Raw genomic sequence first — 14,389 nt, 5'->3', positions numbered from 1 at the left:
TTTATCAAAATATCTTCCTGTTCATCAGACAAAAAAAATTATACAAGTTCAGAACAACATGAGGGTGAGTAAATCATGACTTTTGGGTGAACTGTCCATTTAAGGGCTCCTTATCTATTAGCCTACTTTAATTTTACCATTTAGGGCCACTTTAAATTATTTTATCTTTATTCCCTCTCCCATAAAACTAAATAACATGAAATACTCCAGAACAATGTTGCCAAAACTGTAAACAATCAAGTGACAAATATTTGTCTTTATTTCAATCAAAATAATAAACCTGAGAAATCCAGGCAATTGAAACACCAGGGAGACCCTGCAGGGCACATGCTGGCACATTTAAGTTCTTTTGCTGCAGACATTCATTTTGGCATTTAGTTGTCCTTTACCATTAAACAGTCATTTTTGCTCAAAAAGAGGAGATTTTGTCATGGTTTGCCCCGACTAAAATGTAATGCTACATTCTCTCATTAAAAAAAAAACAAATAGTAGAAAGTACCGTATGTACAATAAAGAACTTTTAAACAACATCACTGATGAACAATCTTTTTTCTGATAAATCAAATACTTTTAAACAAAAGAATAAAACACGCCATGGGTGTTTATCTCTTTAGATAGCACTGTAATCTAGTTAATGTGTGACGTCCACTGATTGTGCAAGTAACATCCCAGCACATAAAGCGAGAATTTCTCCACAGGAGGTAGATGAATGATTCAAATGTCCATATCAAACTGGCTTTCATCAGCTAAAAAAGAAACAAAGATTGTCGATTAAAGTCACATTTATTGTCTTTAAGCATTGTTTTAAAATACAAATTTATTTTGCAAACAAACATGCAAACTTTTTTTTCAAAGACTGAGCTGCTATTTATAATTAATTAAACAGCACTATATGCTTCAGGTTAAGTTGCCATGGAATATTATTGTTAAACAGGTTTTCCATTCGTTTTTACCTGCCAGTTCCTTTTCCTCTTCCAATTCCTCTTTGAGTTCTTGAAGTTTGGACACGGGGTGCTGTGAAGGAACGGTCACTCCAGGAATTTGGGGCAAACAGCAGGGCGGGGTCCGGGCGATAGGAGAGTTTCTACAGTCGAGGAGGAACTTTCTGTCGTAAATGATCCGAGTTCCTGGAGGAGGGATATAACATGTGTTAGTACTGCCAATCACATTGTTACACAAACATATTTACACTAGGGCGGGTGTGATAAAACAAAGGTAGAAAAAAATTATAGGCTATGCATTGTTTATGACTTTAAGTTCAAAGAAAGAATATTGGCTTTGTTACAAAACAAGCAACCACAATGGTTGAAAAATCTCTTTAATAAAATGTTTAATTTAACATCTTAATGTAAACAAAGTCTAACAAATTTTAGAAATGCCTGACATGTCTTTGATTGCTTAATAAAGAATTCCTTTAGATCCAACAATGAAAAATGATTAAACAATATTTGGTGTTTGACCCGTGCAGACAGTTGCGCTATTTAAAGCTATACTGTATGCTATACTGTACTTTACAGCCCAACCAGTGGCTGAAAAACATGTTATGCAACCTCTGCTATGTAGTTCAATGTGTTCTGGACAAAAGGGGGAGTGCGAGGGGAGGGCTGGGTAAGGGTGTGGACTGAGATGGTAACGGTTTGGACAAACAACAGTCACAATTGTGGGCCACTCTGGTCGATGGTATGCAAAAAGATGAACCATTTCCCTGGGACTTTGGCCACTTTCCAATTGCTGAAACTGCATGTTTTGCCACTTTGATATGTAATGTCTTGTAATTCGTGAAATTAAGTAGGAAAGTTCAAAAGGCAGAAGTAGGATGGGGGGTTTACTGGAATGCAAATAATTGCACAATTTCTTCTTTTTGATTTTAGAGTGAACCCAAACATCTTCACTGCGTTTCGTGAGATTTACAGTCTTGCATTTAACTTTCCACACCGCGTGGCCTCAATGAACTCATCTTATCCCAAGCACAGAGAGTGCTGTTATTCCTGAAATCCACCGCAGCTGTGTAGGAGGAGGGGTGTTTCTAAGAATTGCCTTTCCTTTGCATGCTGCTACAGTTACAGCCACAGCCACATGCGCGAGATATACTCAAGTGAGAGACAAAAGAGCTTGAAAACACGTGAGGCGAGTGTTTGCTTTTCACTGCGTTCCCGTTTGGTGGCATGCAAGTCGTAAATCTGATAACCAGACATTGTTGATCAACATAAGGCAAGTTAGATTATCTTGCCTCAAACTGTTTGTTGTTCGACTCGGTGAGCATAAACAACGCGCAACTGGAGTGTGATATTGCGCGCTCCAGGCTGCGTTACCGCATAAACTGTGGTTTAGACGGTTAAACTCGTTTGAAAGTTAAAGTTTACACATGCTGTATTTACGACATATGAAGGAATGTAGGGCACACTGGATGAAATCGCTCCGCGTTTGGCAACTTGCACGGATCCGCATGTGCGTCGAGTGAGTTACCAAACAATTTGCTCGTCCCCCACGTTTCAGATTGTTACAAATTAGAACTGTACAATCAATTGCATTAACAAAGTAACTGCTGGTTTGATGTTTATAAATGCAATCTTACAAAAATGCATAAGTATTCAATTAAATAGATTGCACATCTACCAAAAATTTTCTAAAAATAGTCACCAAAACTCATTCTCACCTCCTGGTGTGGTGGAAAAGAGGGTTCCTCCAGGGGTTTGGCTGTAGCAGTCCGGGAGCTGAGACCAGTCTTTTAGATGCAGGACACGCGTGGGAATGGGGCAGCTCTTGCTCTGCTGCGTGTTTGCAGACATCGTGCTAAATGCTCTCCAAACTTTTTGCTACCAAATACACAGATGCGCCGAGGCTCAATCCGTCCAGCACCCGTTTGTATGCAATCAGCTTCGGTTCAACCAAATTTCGGGAACATAAGAAGCAACGATATTTTTAAAGCGTTACAAGCAGCAAAACTCTGTTGATATACGATAAACAGATCTAAGCTATCTATACCCAGGGCCAGAGACGAAGTGGTGGAGTGATACTCGGACTCGGGTGAGGGGGTATTTAACAACAGCACAGACTACGTGACGCGCATCATGTGACAAACGAAACTTGAGCAACAACAAAAACAGGGACAGTCAGTGTAACATGCAGGGTTGCCAGATCTTTTAGGAAAAATAAACGTGTTTTAACACACCTCTCCCCAAGGATTATCATTATTATATGTTTGTTTTAATTTGTTTAGTTTTTTTAACTATAAGATTAACTCATTTTTAATGACTAACTCATGAAATCATACATAAAGATAGATGGTGTAATGCACGAGGGGGATTGCAGGATAGCACGAGGCAGGCGCATATTACACCGTATAAAAATAGACCTACACATTGAGATAACTAGTGCACTATACGGACACGTTATATACAGAGGTACTATCACTAGATCACTTTAAAACATGCAATCCACATCTGTTTGAGAAAGTGTAAGCTACATAAAAAATATAACGGTAGTCGGGTTCATTACAAAATTAATAAGAATGTTACGTTTGTGTATTTTCGACGCATTACTACACAAAAGTTACATCATACCACACGAAAATGCGCATTTTTCGTGCTGTAATTTAGTTTGAAAGAGTTGTAGTTAAAAAAAGAAATAAATAAAGAGTTGCCGTTTCACATCCCAGACCACAGGTGGCAGTAAACGCTTCTGAGTTTCTGTATCCGCTTGAAAGCAACGAGTCGTCGTGTTTCTCGTGCCTGTTTGGACGCGCGGCTTCTGCTTCTGTTTTATTGTTCGTTATATTACTGGACATTTAAAACATTTCTTAAAAAGATAAGATTAAAATATCAAAATCGTACGATTTATATTGTTGAAAGCCTTAAGAAGTTACGTTACCGTGCTTCGTTTGAGAAAACGAAGCGACTTGAGGTTTCATCAGAAGAAGGTATGTGGGTCAGCAAGCTCGACAAGCTAACAGTTTCACTTTTATTTTCTTATGTATAAAACATTTTAGCATTTTCCACCTAAATATACATATTTATATGTAAAATAGAGACATATTCTATGACAATGGGGTTCGTTTTGTCTCGCGAGTATCTTATCTGTATGATGAATGGTGACGTATGCTAGTATTTTTAAATTCTCATATGTCGTTTCGTCAAAAACCTAAGTACTCTACCAAGTTGTAAAGTTAATAGGAGGTGCTGTTAACATTAATGCATATAACTTTAGAGCTGATAGATGTTGTTTAATCCCTAAATATTGTATCACTGAATTGACCCAGTTATTTATCTTCCTTAGTGAGCAGAATCATTTCCATTATGGCAGATGGAGAGGGTTTTGTGGTCCGGGTCAGAGGACTTCCCTGGTCATGCTCAGCAGATCAAGTTCATAGATTTTTCTCAGGTAAAGTAACATTTGCACGAATGTTTGCTTTTTCTCTATCATTTTAGTTCTGATTTAATCTGTTTCCTTATTTTTACAGAGTGCAAAATTGCAAACAATGGGACAAGCATACATTTCACGTATACAAGGGAAGGGCGACCTAGCGGAGAGGCATTTGTCGAGTTTGAATCGGAGGAAGATCTTAAACTTGCTGTAAAGAAAGACCGTGAAACCATGGGTCATCGTTATGTAGAAGGTAAACAACACTGGTGTTGTGTCACAGCAAACAAACATTTGTACCGAAATTCGTCTTAAAATAACATATTCATGTGCGCTTTTAGTATTCAAATCCAATAGTGTTGAGATGGACTGGGTCCTGAAGCACTCCGGGCCGGACTGCCCAGACTCAGGAGGAGATGGCCTGGTTAGGCTTCGAGGTCTGCCCTTTGGATGCAGCAAAGAGGAAATTGTCCAGTTTTTTGCAGGTATGTTTTTTTTGGGTGGTTCGAATTTCACCTTCCTCAAATAGTGTACCAAGATATGAATTATCCTAGCTTATTAGACCATTACAAATAGTGTTGTTAAAAGGGGCATAAAGCATTTCAGTCCTAGTTTTTGGACTTATTTGATGAGGGATATGTGGAATTTATGTTAAAGCTTTGAAATTAAATCAAAAAGGAAACCACAAGGACCAAGATGGGGTCACATTTTTACTTGCCCCATGCTTCCCTGCAAATAAACAAATATTTAATGTAGCGCTGTCAAATGATTAATCACATACAAAATAAAAGTTTGTGTTTGCATGTGTGTGTAATTATTGTGTGTATATATAAATACCCACATGAATGTATAAAATTAAGAAAAATGCTTATATTTTTATTTATATAATAAAATATATATATTTTTTGTTAAATGTATTTATTTATACATAATGCAAAAAGAACCCCGCAAATATTCATGTATATATTTAAGAAACATTTTGTGTGTATTTATATATACATAATTAATAATTACACAAAGTACACACATATCATGCAAACAAACTTTTATTTTGTATGTGATTAATCACGATTAATCACTTGATGGCCCTAGTTGAATGTAATTCACTTAGATGTAGGGCTGCATAACAATTAATCGCGACAAATTGTGTGCAGAATAAACGTTTTTGTTTAAATTTATATGTGTGTACTGTGTATAATAATTATGAATATATAAATACACACACATATAATTTTAAGAAAAAAATATATAGTTTAAATATTTATATATAATATAAATTATATTTAAATATATTTAAATTAGTGCTGGGCATAGATTAATCTAATCTAGATTAATCTCATACAAAATAAAAGTAATTTTTTGCATAACATATGAGTTTGTACTGTTTAATTGTTATATATACATAAATACACACACATTTACATGTTTATATATATTAATTTATTTATATTTTTATATGTTCTATATTATATACATAAAAAAAGATATATAAATACAAAATTTCTGTGTGTGTGTGTGTGTGTGTGTGTTTGAATATACATAATATTTAAACACAGCACAAATTTTATGCAAAAATAATTTTATTTTGTATGAGAATAATCTAGATTAAATCAATGCCCAGCCCTAATATAAATATAAAAATGCATATACACAGGTAAACAAAAACTTTTATTTTGCAAACGATTAGTCATGATTAATTGTTATGCAGCCCTGCTTAGATGTCATAATTTAGTAACTATTGCCTCAACCCTCTGAGAGTATATATTTGCATATTAAAAGTAGCCATATAATTTATAGTGCATTTATCAGGACTACAGAGGGTTGAGACAAATGCCCAACTTCTGCATAATCTTTTAAATTGTCGAGGCCCTGTGTGTGGTATGTTTATGTAGTCATTTGAGATAAAGAGAAACCCATAAAGAAATATAAAGTCTTGTTAATGGGTTTGTGATTTAATTTGTCCCCCACTGGGGTTATCTGTCCTTGGGTTGAAGGGTTGGAAATCGTGCCAAATGGGATAACATTGCCGGTGGACTTCCAGGGGAGGAGTACGGGGGAGGCCTTCGTGCAGTTTGCTTCACAGGATATAGCCGAAAAGGCTCTAAAGAAACACAAGGAAAGAATAGGGCACAGGTGGGGATGGCTGGTTGGTTGCCTCGATACGTTGCTTTTCTTATGGTGTTCCCCTCACAAAATCATTCATTGCAGAAATGGTCAGACACGACAGCCAGTAGCAACACTGACCTAAGACGATTGATGACATCTTTTTAAAAACATGTAGTGCTGAGTGGACCATTGAGAGTTACTGGTTTCATGAATAGACTTGAATAAGAAAACAGCTTGGCGTAGATAACTGAACGTGAGCATATTCGAAACAACGTGTTGAATTTACTTCTCATTTGAAGTGTTTTGCATCATCACAGACAGATCCTAGCGGGTGATTCTCATGAAATCCAGATTTAGAAGGTATTCAGCATCAGATTTTTTAAAAAGCCCTTGAAGCCAATTTTTTTTGGACATATAAGATTAGGTCTGAACTTACTATAGCCTTTTTTTTTGAGGATTTTAAAAATATTTCCTATAGAATTATTACAATTTTTTAGATTATCAAAAATTATCATTACCGCAACATGATATTATATTAAATATATGCATTTACAAACTCATGTTTCAGTAATGAGAACTAAAAGTTGTCTAGGTACTATGACAAACAAAATTTCAACTTTTATTTGTCCCTTCCAACAATTTTTTTTTTTAAATGTTAGTTCGTTGAGGGCTTAAACAATGATTGAAAATTGTTGCGGAGGATGAGAAAATTGGTCTTGGACACATTTATATTCCTTATTATTGTCTCTACATTAACTAATGATATCCAATTACCACATGTTTCTTTACTGTGAATGTTTATAGTATAACATGCACTGAAGCTTTTTATTTTTTTGATTTTTTAATTGTAAATATATCCATGTCAAAGAACCCAAATCCAGTCATGGACACGTTGCGGTAATGAAAATTTTCTCCTTAAATGTGGAAAAAACAACAAAATTGGTTTGTATGATGTCATTTGAAATAATGTGCAAAATAGCACATGAATAGATGTTTGTAAATGTATGCTTCTTATTTTGATAGCATTTACTTTTTTTTATCAAAATGTTTCATGACACCTCATAAGTGTAATTTCGCGAGAATCACCCTAGCACCTACCAACATTATTGTCAATAAACTGTGTCGCAGGGATGACGTATTTTTGTAGGCAAAACCTGGAAGTGAGTTTGCATTTTCCGGTTCCATTGTCCTAAAGACAGTCAATGGGTTTTTAAAATGGGGCTTTGTGTAAACTCCACAAATAAGATCTTTTGGGTTAACATAAGGTGAAGATATTCTTGTTTTATTCTATGACACAGCAGTTATACCTTTAAAAAGCTTTAAAGTGTCTTGGGACTACAGACTTTATTAGGGACTTTATAGGTCATCACCCATAAAAACATGGGACTACAGACTTTATTAGGGACTTTATAGGTCATCACCCATAAAAATCTCAAAAACAACGGCATCGGCACAATTCCCAACCACTTATCAGTAAACATGTTTTAAATGTGTTTAAAAGAGCTTTCAGAAGCTTGGTGGTGATGATGTTGATGTCGAAAAAGCGTTGTGTAGTCACTTAGACTTTCATTTCTAGTATTTATACTTCGAAATTGATAAAAGTTATATATTTTGTGCGAAAACCCAAAAGTCTATGTAAAAAATGAATAGACTTTATTGCGAAGGCACCCTTTTCCCGCTGACTTCGGGGTTAGCCTACAAAAATACGTCATCATCCCTGCGGCACTCTATTGCACACTATTTACAATGCCGATCATTCAAATTTTGTCACATGGGCACTCAGCACTAAGTGTAATGCTGTAGAAATCTGTGTTTTTACCATTTTGAAGACTTGACATCTCGAGGAGCCAGTAAAACAGGTAATGCTAAGATACACTTGGAAGATTAAAACTTTGCTATATAATCTGTGGCAATCGAATAGGAAAACACAAATGACAACTGCTTTTGGGTGACCATAAGAAAAGTTCTTTGTAATAAAGGGTTAAATGAAACTAAATATGTAAGGGTTCAATTTTCTTTGTCTATCTCCGGAGTCTCAATTTTAGTCACTGAATAAAGACACAAAGTAAATTTGTCGCTGGACTGATTCTGAGGGCGTCTATTCATTAAATCAGTTCGGGCAGCCTTTCTTTATACTGCATACAGGAATGTTCTCGCCTCTTGCTGGCAGGACACGGTGCCATCATTCTGGGTTTATGTTTTTAGGTATATAGAGATCTTTAAGAGCAGCCGTGCGGAGGTACGCACGCACTATGAGCCGCAGCGCAAGACCATGGGCATGCAGAGACCGAGTCCCTACGACAGACCGAGTGGCGGCCGAGGCTACAACAATTCGGGCCGAGGAGTCTCTTTCGAAAGAGTGAGACGTGGTGGATACGGTGGAGGTAGGAATGTTTGCGGTGAAGCTTTATGAATGCGGTTAAACTCTTAAGAGGCGGTTTCCCGGACAGGGTTTAGGTTAAGCCAGGATTAGACCTTAGTTATATACGGACATTAAAAGGGACACTCCACTTTAAAAAAAAATGCTTATTTTCCAGCTCCCCTTGAGTTAAACTTTGATTTGTACCTTTTTGGAATCCATTCAGCCGATCTCTGGGTCTGGCGGTACCACTTTTAGCATAGCTTAGCATAATCCATTGAATCTGATTAGATATGTCAGTTTTTAAATAAAGGCAGCTCAAACATGCATTTTAGTCTGTGACTAGGATAAGCCCTGTCCGAGAAACCACCCCTAAAAGTATTTGTTGATTGCCACAGAAGCAAAAGTTGCTTTTAAGAGGAGAAATCTGTAGGAAGATTATGAGCTTTACGTTTCCTCTTTGAACTGACAACTTTCTTTAAATAGTTAAATGGATAGTTCAGCAAAAAAATCACCCCATGTTTTACTCGCCCTCAAGACATCCTTGATGTATATGATTATCTTTTTTTAGACGAACACAATCAGAGTTTTATTAGAAAATGTCCTGACTGTTCCAAGATTTATAATGCTAGTAAATGGTGCTTCTGATTTGAAGCTCAAGAAAGTTCATTCATCATGCACAGAAGTAATGCACACATCTCCAAGAGGTTAATAAAGGCCTTCTGAGGGCAATCAATGTGATTTTGTAAGAAAAATATCAATATGTAAATCTTTACAATCTAAATTAACTAGCTTCTGTTAACGGCCGATGCACGTTCACAAGAGAGTGAATTAGGGCGTTGCTAATGTGACGTAGTGAAGATAAGACAAAAATATATATTTTTTTACAAAATTACATTTCTTGAAGGTTTTTTATTAACCCACTGGAGCTGTGTGGATTACTTCTGTGAAAGATGGATGGACTTTTTTTAATGCTTCAAATCAAAAGCACCATTTACTACCATTATAAAGCTAAGAACAGCCAGCACACATGTTTGTCTGAAAAAAGATAATCATACACATCTCAGATGGTTTAAGGGCGAGTAAATCATGGGTTAATATTCATTTTTGCCTAAACTATCCCCCCCAAAGATTGTAGGTCCAAACCCCACATCTGCTAAATGTAGATTTTTATCCACGATAGTCACCTTTGTATTTCTCAGTGAATGATTGAAGACTTTATTACCTGATTGTCTTTAAAGCAAACTTATTTGTGAACAATGCACAAACAAAACAAATAATAATCTGACTGTGTCTTAAAAGATAAGTCTTCATCATGACAAACAACCTCTTCTGTAGATATAAATGCATGCAGTTAAGCAAAGTAAACATTGAAGAGCTCATCAGATGAATGATTGTTATCTTGCATTTGTTTACTATGAGATGGGCGTTATGGAGATGCAGGTTCCTCCTTTCAAAGCACAACGGGTCACTGCGTGCATATGAGAGGTCTTCCATACAGAGCCTCTGAGACGGACATCTACAATGTAAGTCCTTAAATGTTATTCCTGAAACTAAGCATAATGTTTATCTTAGGGCTGGGTGATATTGACCTACATCCCTTTTTTGGTCATATTGAGACGATTTATATTGAATAAATGTTCACATGCAAGTTAAAACTGCGTATGATGAAAATAAAATTAAAAGAAAGGGTTTTGCTTCCTGTTTGAAAATATACAGTTACACAACATGCAAACTGGTTGGAAAGCTCAGTGTATATTTTTGTATATCAGACCATACCAATATACCGGTAGATAAAATCATCTCATCCTGTATCGTGCTAGGAAAAATACTAAAAATGAGATGGACAGCAAGTCCTAGTTTGTCTGTATGTGAACAAGATCCTCTTTATAACTCATGTTTGGTTGGTCCGTTAAGACTTTGCTCTCTATTCCATCTTTCAAGTTCTTCTCTCCATTGAACCCGGTGCGCGTTCACGTGGAGATCGGCCCAGATGGGCGAGTAACGGGCGAGGCGGATGTAGAGTTTGCCACACATGAGGACGCTGTGGCTGCCATGTCCAAGGACAAAGCCAACATGCGTAAGTGATATTTAAAGTGACAGTTCACCCAAAAAAGGAAATGGGTACACATGCTAATGTGCTAAGGTCTTTAGTGGAAGGTAATAACAAACACTAACCAAGTTATTCCAATCCGACAGAGCACCGTTATGTGGAGCTGTTCCTAAACTCAACATCAGGGGGTGGAAGTGGAGGATATGGAGGTCAGATGATGGGCGGTACGGCTAAGACTCCCTCTTCACACCCTATGAGATCAGTAACTCACAGTACGGTTATATATAAATAATAATGCATCACTGTTGAATTTTAGGAAACCAGTCGTCTTACGGACACAGCAGCCAGCAGATGGGCTCTGGCTACAGCGGCGGTTATGGTAACCAGAGCGGCATGGGCGGCTACAGCGACTACAGTGAGTGTCAGCTCTTCCGTAGGTCTGCTGGCCGGTGCCATGACAAATCCTATCGCCCTTGGACCCCTAGGGGTAGCAGTTTGTAATGCCTGATTAAAAAGCCTTTCGTGTAATCCTGTTGTAGCAGGTAAATACAATCATAATTAAGTACAGTACTTCAATGGCAAAAGTATATATATTTTAATAAAGTTTGTCTGATTTTACATTGACTATAACGTAGTATTTTTCTGTTGTTTTTATAACTTACGTAAAATGCATCAAGATACACAAAGGTTTATAATTATGTTTAGTAACCCGGCATAGATTGTGGCAAACTTTTGGAAGGCAACTGGGGAGACAAAGCATACATGTGTATCATTTAAATTTAATCAATCTATTTAGTCAAAGATTACATAACATGTTAAGCTTTATGTAAACTATAAAGTACAAGAGGTTGTGCTGTTTTGTGAATAGTCATGGAGCCAAATATACAACATTAACAGAATGGTTGTTACAAATAAACCGGTTGTTACAAATCACTTTTTTTGATAATATGCTCATTTTCCATCTCCCCTAGAGTTAAACATTTGATTTTTTCCATTCAGACGATCTCTGGATCTGGTGCTACTACTTTTAGCATAGCTTAGCGTAATCAATTGAATCTGATTAGACCATTAGCATCGTGCTAAAAAAAGCAAAGAGTTTTGATATTTTTCCTATTTAAAACTTGACTCTTCTGTAGTTACATCGTGTACTAAGAAAATTAAAAGTTGTGATTTTCTAGGCAGATATACGGCAAGGAACTATACTCTCATTCTGGCGTAATAATCAAGGACTTTGCTGCCGTAACATGGTTGCAGGAGGCGCAATGATATTATGAAGCAGCCGAAAATAGTCCTTCTAACTTTCAATAGCAGGGGACTATTTTCGGGCACTGCGTAATATCATTGCGCCTCTTTCAGCCATGTTACAGCAGCAAAGTCCTTGATTATTACGCCAGAATGAGAGTATAGTTCCTTGCCATATATCTGCTTAGAAAATCACAACTTTTAATTTTCTGTCGGTCTTAGTACACGATGAAACTACAGAAGAGTCACGTTTTAAATAGGAAAAATATCGAAACTCTTTGGCTATTTGTTTTTAGCAGGATGCTAATGGTCTAATCCGAGTCAATAGATTATGCTAAGCTATGCTAAAAGTGCTAGCGCCAGACCCAGAGATCAGCTGAATGGAATCCAAAACTGTAAAAATCAAATGTTTAACTCTATGGGAGCTGGAAAATGAGCCTATTTTCAAATAAAAAAATGGAGTGTCCCTTTAAGACTTTAATGGGTGCTAGGCATGTTAAAGGTATAGTTCACTCAAAAATAAAAATTGTGTCATCATTTATTCACTCTCATGTTGTTACAAACCTGTATACAATTTTTTGTTATGATAAACACGAAGGAAGATATTTTAAGGAATGTTTGTTACCAAACCGATTATAAGCACCATTCACTTCCATAGTAGGAAAATACTATGGAAGTGAATGGGGCTCATGAATGTTTTGTTACAAAATATCTTTCCTGTTTATCAGAACAAATAAATGTTTACAGGTTTGTAACAACATGAGAGTGAGTAAATGATGACAGAATGTTCATTTTTGGGTGAACTGTCCCTTTAAGTAATGTCATAGCAGTTACATTGTGTGTTTTGGCATGGCATGTCTATTTAGCATTGGTGATCAGAGCTGTATGTATTATAAATTGTCACTGAGCATCAAATAGTTGCCTTTTCAGATTCGTTTAGGGGTCCAAGTAGGGTAGGATTTGACGCATCATAGTTGAAGCTTTGACTCCTTGCAGAACTTTATGGTCCTATAATGCGTATTTCTCCCTCCTGTCAGGTAATCAGGGTGGAATGGGCAGCAGTTACTACAGCGGAGGCAGTCGAGGATCGATGGGCATGAACGGCCTGAACAGCGGAATGGGTGGAGGGTGGGGGATGTAGCCGTGCGTGAAGTGTCGTTTCATAGCTACAGCAAACCCATTTCCTTTTATTTTGTTTTTATATATTTTTTTTAAGTTCTTCGTTCCTTTACTTTAGAGACAGCTGTTTGCTCTTCTTTGTATTGTACTCGAGCGTCATTCGGGGTGGAATCGTTCAGTTTAACTTCTCCCCTTCTTTTTGTATTACGAAGAAATAATTTGTTTAAAACAAACATTTAAGAAAAAAAGTGTTCAGTGCTGGAGAGGTGCCTGTTAATCTCTTTTTATTGTCAAGTGAAGAGAAAATTTAAAACTTTATGAAGCCTTAAGTACATGTAGATGGAGGTTTATCGGTGATTGTAGCATATCATATCTCAAACTGCTTTATCAGAGATGTTTGCATGCACTTAACGTTTTATTGAGGCTAATAGTTTAAGTTTGTATTATTTTAAAGCATGGGTCAGGGTGGGAAAAAAATGGTATTTCATTTAAGTGCATGCTACTGTTGCGTTTGATCTTGTGTACCAAACTTGTTATTTCAGTGCACCGACTGGACGCACGCATATCTGTTTCTTCATTTCTTCACAGGTGGACTAATACTTGGAGGCAGTGTTTGTTTATTATTAAACCATATACAATTCTATAAAATGTACAGCGTTATTAAATTTCATTACATGAACAGGAAAAAGTATTCTCAGTTCAACACAGGAAGTTGTCACAATCTGAAATATAAAGTGAGAGACAAAAATGCGTATGCTTAGATTAGTAGGAGCGAATTAATGCAACATGCTTTGATTTGAATACAGATAATACTACAAATGTGCCTTTAATTTGGGAAAAGCCACTCAAATTAAGTGTTTGACTTCATTCATGATATATGAACAGATAGAAGGGTGTAAATGGGTTAAAAAATAAGAAGACTTTGTTATATGATATGTGTCATAACAGTAAAATATGCATAATTACATGCAAGTAACCCTTAAAGGGATAGTTCACCCAAAAATAAAAATACAGCCCTGTATAAATTTCTTTGTTCTGCTAAACACAAAGGAAGACATTTGCATTGAAGCAGAATACAGGGGTACCATTGACTTCCATAGTAGGAAAAACAAATATGGTGCTCAAAAAGCATTTTTTTTTTAAACCTTGCT

At 36.5% G+C, this 14,389-nt stretch overlaps 2 protein-coding genes across 5 annotated transcripts; one reads left to right on the top strand and one right to left on the bottom strand.

The window, feature by feature from the left end:
* Positions 1-224: 224 nt before the first annotated feature.
* eif4ebp3l (eukaryotic translation initiation factor 4E binding protein 3, like) lies at positions 225-3,036 on the bottom strand. Its single transcript, XM_065263889.2, has 3 exons — positions 2,657-3,036; positions 954-1,127; positions 225-746 (listed from the first exon to the last, which is right to left on the bottom strand). Exons 1-3 carry the CDS (start codon positions 2,787-2,789, stop codon positions 715-717), a joined length of 339 nt encoding a protein of 112 aa, XP_065119961.1. The 5' UTR covers positions 2,790-3,036; the 3' UTR covers positions 225-714.
* A 725-nt stretch (positions 3,037-3,761) lies between these two features.
* hnrnph1 (heterogeneous nuclear ribonucleoprotein H1) lies at positions 3,762-13,873 on the top strand. Of its 4 annotated transcripts, none has more exons than XM_065264025.2 (11): positions 3,762-3,919; positions 4,283-4,380; positions 4,460-4,615; positions 4,701-4,844; positions 6,354-6,492; positions 8,671-8,849; positions 10,247-10,350; positions 10,769-10,904; positions 11,024-11,101; positions 11,194-11,292; positions 13,157-13,873. In XM_065264025.2, the coding sequence occupies exons 2-11, from the start codon at positions 4,296-4,298 to the stop codon at positions 13,258-13,260; spliced, it is 1,224 nt and encodes a 407-aa protein (XP_065120097.2). In that variant the 5' UTR covers positions 3,762-3,919; positions 4,283-4,295; the 3' UTR covers positions 13,261-13,873. The 4 variants fall into 4 exon arrangements, with proteins under 4 accessions (XP_065120097.2, XP_073668170.1, XP_065120098.2 ...); XM_073812069.1 differs by having other exon boundaries at positions 3,764-3,919; positions 4,276-4,380; XM_065264026.2 differs by lacking the exon at positions 3,762-3,919 and having other exon boundaries at positions 4,276-4,380; positions 11,194-11,419; positions 13,157-13,871.
* The last annotated feature ends 516 nt before the right edge of the window (positions 13,874-14,389 follow it).

Source organism: Paramisgurnus dabryanus, chromosome 16 (genome assembly GCF_030506205.2).
Source record: "Paramisgurnus dabryanus chromosome 16, PD_genome_1.1, whole genome shotgun sequence".
Classification (NCBI taxonomy): domain Eukaryota; kingdom Metazoa; phylum Chordata; class Actinopteri; order Cypriniformes; family Cobitidae; genus Paramisgurnus; species Paramisgurnus dabryanus.
The sequence above is the reverse complement of the archived record's forward strand: the minus strand, read 5'-3'. Positions and strand labels throughout refer to the sequence as shown.

Coding starts and splice junctions, on each gene's coding strand:
- hnrnph1 (XM_065264025.2), top strand. CDS start 4,296: ATGGCAGATGGAGAGGGTTTTGTGGTCCGGGTCAGAGGACTTCCCTGG. Junction 4,616..4,700: donor GGGTCATCGTTATGTAGAAG/GTAAACAACACT, acceptor GTGCGCTTTTAG/TATTCAAATCCAATAGTGTT. Junction 11,293..13,156: donor GGGCGGCTACAGCGACTACA/GTGAGTGTCAGC, acceptor CCCTCCTGTCAG/GTAATCAGGGTGGAATGGGC.
- eif4ebp3l (XM_065263889.2), bottom strand. CDS start 2,789: ATGTCTGCAAACACGCAGCAGAGCAAGAGCTGCCCCATTCCCACGCGT. Junction 1,128..2,656: donor CTTTTCCACCACACCAGGAG/GTGAGAATGAGT, acceptor TCCCTCCTCCAG/GAACTCGGATCATTTACGAC. Junction 747..953: donor AGAGGAAAAGGAACTGGCAG/GTAAAAACGAAT, acceptor TTTCTTTTTTAG/CTGATGAAAGCCAGTTTGAT.